The sequence below is a fragment of the Mizuhopecten yessoensis genome, unplaced genomic scaffold, assembly GCF_002113885.1.
Source record: "Mizuhopecten yessoensis strain PY_sf001 unplaced genomic scaffold, ASM211388v2 scaffold855, whole genome shotgun sequence".
Classification (NCBI taxonomy): domain Eukaryota; kingdom Metazoa; phylum Mollusca; class Bivalvia; order Pectinida; family Pectinidae; genus Mizuhopecten; species Mizuhopecten yessoensis.
In genome coordinates, this window is record NW_018403755.1 from 354,208 (window position 1) to 356,948 (window position 2,741).

General features: G+C 33.0%; 1 protein-coding gene across 1 annotated transcript in view; it reads right to left on the reverse strand.

The window, feature by feature from the left end:
- Window positions 1-1,311, reverse strand: part of LOC110453470 (RNA-binding protein 7-like) — a 7,298-nt gene extending 5,987 nt beyond the window's left edge. Inside the window, exon 1 of the mRNA XM_021502426.1 lies at window positions 1,188-1,311. Coding sequence (XP_021358101.1) covers window positions 1,188-1,271 — 84 coding nt within the window. The 5' untranslated portion in view covers window positions 1,272-1,311. The remainder of the gene's footprint in view (window positions 1-1,187) is intronic.
- Between the last annotated feature and the right edge of the window lie 1,430 nt (window positions 1,312-2,741).

Consider the following 2,741-nt stretch of genomic DNA (forward strand, 5'->3'; position numbering starts at 1 on the left):
TATATATATATATATATATATATTTAGTCCGATCCTGCCCCGTTCCTGTAATTGCAATTCTTTTATCAAATATACCTTATACCAGATAAGGATAATTAAATATATACAATAAATATATATAAATAAGTCCGATCCTGCCCCGTTTCTGTCCGTTCCTGTAAATCGTCGACCGTTCTTGCCCGATCCATATCAAAACAATCCTTTTTTTTTTAATTCTTTGCAATCCTTTTATCAAATGACGTATCTTGTACCCGATAAAAAAGATATATAATAATATGAATATAAATATATATATAATTTAGTCCGATTCTGCCCCGAACGGCGATCATGTAATTGCAATCATTTTATCAAATATATCTTATACCCGATAATGATACTTTAATGTATCTAATCAGAGACGTATAAAGCCATAACTGTGTTATATACGTCTCTGATCTAATATATTCATTAATGTATAGGCCTATATAAAAATTAATAGATTTCTGCCCGTTCCTGTAAATCGTCGAACCCCTAGTCACGGCATTTTGGTGATGTTTTCTGCACCAAATCGCATATCTCCAGATAGAATGTGACATATAGAAGTAAATAACTGTGACATTTCACAGTAATAAAGAAGTATTTTGTTCATAACTTGGTCGTATGGGGTAGTATTGGGTCATAGTCACGGCAATTCGGTGATGTTTTCGGCACCAAATCGCATATTTCCCGATAAAATATGGCAGATGGAAGTAAATAACGTCTACAAAGGTGATATTTCACAGTAATAAAGAAGTATTTGGTTCATAATTGGGTCGTGTAGGGTAGTATTGGGTAGTATTGGGTGGTATTGGGTAGTATTGGGTANTGTAGGTCTTTATAGCTATATACCTCAATCGGCAGAGTGTATACGTACTGGACCATGATGAAAAGGAGAGATTAGTAGTTTGGAACAAATGTACAAATTAAGTGAGGCGTACAGTTGGATTTTCACTACATCCCTAGACGTCGTATTACACTAACACACGTCAGGATAAGTTCAGACAGAATACGTTTACACTGTAATTGATTCCCTTAGCTTAAAACACAGTCAACACAAAGTGAAAGCACGGTGTGTCCACGAAGAATTTAACAATGTTAGGCAGGTTACATGAGAGTGGTACACATTACAGCTATTTCATATTGCATTTAAACACAAGGAAATTGCAAACCTGTAAAAATAACTCGTATAAAAGAGGCTCGGTAACTCGGTCATGCAATTTCCCAACCCAAATCGTGCGGTCTTTTTCATCCATGATATAGGTTTTGACTGCTACAAGCGTCTTTGTGATAGAGACTGATGTGTTGGTATAACCTAATATAACGTACGGAAGCGGTCAGATCTTCCGGAATATTTTTAGTTGGCGCTGAAGCTCATTGGCATTGCTTCATTGATAATATTTACCTTTATAATGCATTTAAACAGGTTATTAATAATACTTGAACAATTTTGTATTTTTTCTTTTTCTTTCTAAAACTTATCTTATTATTAATTAATGTGCCACGCCGCGATCGTAAAAATTCAATTCATCATAACTCGGTCAATTTTTTCAAATATCAAATTGAAATTTGGTACAGAGGTGTATTATTGTCATATAAACAATATATCTCCTGATGTCGCTTACTTCATTCAGTATTTTTGAAGATTTTGTCTGGCGACGCTTGTTGTCACTTGAAGACGCTTGTTGTTGGTTGAAGACGCTTTTAAGTGAGACCCATTATTAGTGCTTTAATTATTACATTATATATATGGTCTCAAATATTTGTTAGTAATTGTGGAAAAACAAGATTAGAGGCCCATTGGCTTATCATGTTAAACCGTTTCAACAAACTAAATCTGAAAAGAAAACAGCCCGCTCATATATATATGGCACGTGCATACTGAGGGGTCCAGAGTGTTTGACCGTTTTTTTTTTGCTGAATAGCTCTAGTTTGCATTATTTCCTGTATAAAACAAGATTGATACACATGTCTTTTTTAGGAAATTGCATACAATTGAGTACGTTCAAGAAAGAAGGACATCATATTCTTTATATATCTTATTAATTTTTACAAAATTCCGTGCATTTTAGCTCTGCCTGTAAGTTTCGAAGACGGTTAAGACTGCAAAATGGTATATAATGTTATATCCTTTTGCACAGTAAATAACAGTTAGCAGCTAGCACGTATCTGAGATACTACAATGCAAGTCCAATTACCAAGAATTGCAACGGTTCTACTCACACATGTAATGATCCCCGTCTAAATAAATATGTGAGGTGTTAGTCAATGGGTGGTAATACATCCTATTGTGTTGGCCGAAATATCAATCAAAACTGTAAAAAAAAAAAAAAGAAAAAAAATGTGCATTCATTTATTTCAAAAACCTATTATTGCTCTGCATATGCTTCTGAACTTTATCGAAGTACTGGCAGACAAAATTCAAAGTTTTTTTATGTCAGGTATACGTAGCAAGGTACAATTACTTGTTATATACATAAATTACTGTAAGTATTCAGTTATATTTGTTTCTATTGTGGTCTAATATATCTAAAAGTCAGATAATAATAATAATAATAATAATATAAAACCTTTATATAGCGCCCTATATAATTTGTAAAATTACTCTAAAGTGCTTTACAACATATTGATAATAGTATTAGTTATAGTTGTGAAATGAAAACAAAGGCTTACAATCACTTTTATACATTAAGCAAGCAGATAATCATCGCAATGTGCACATAATT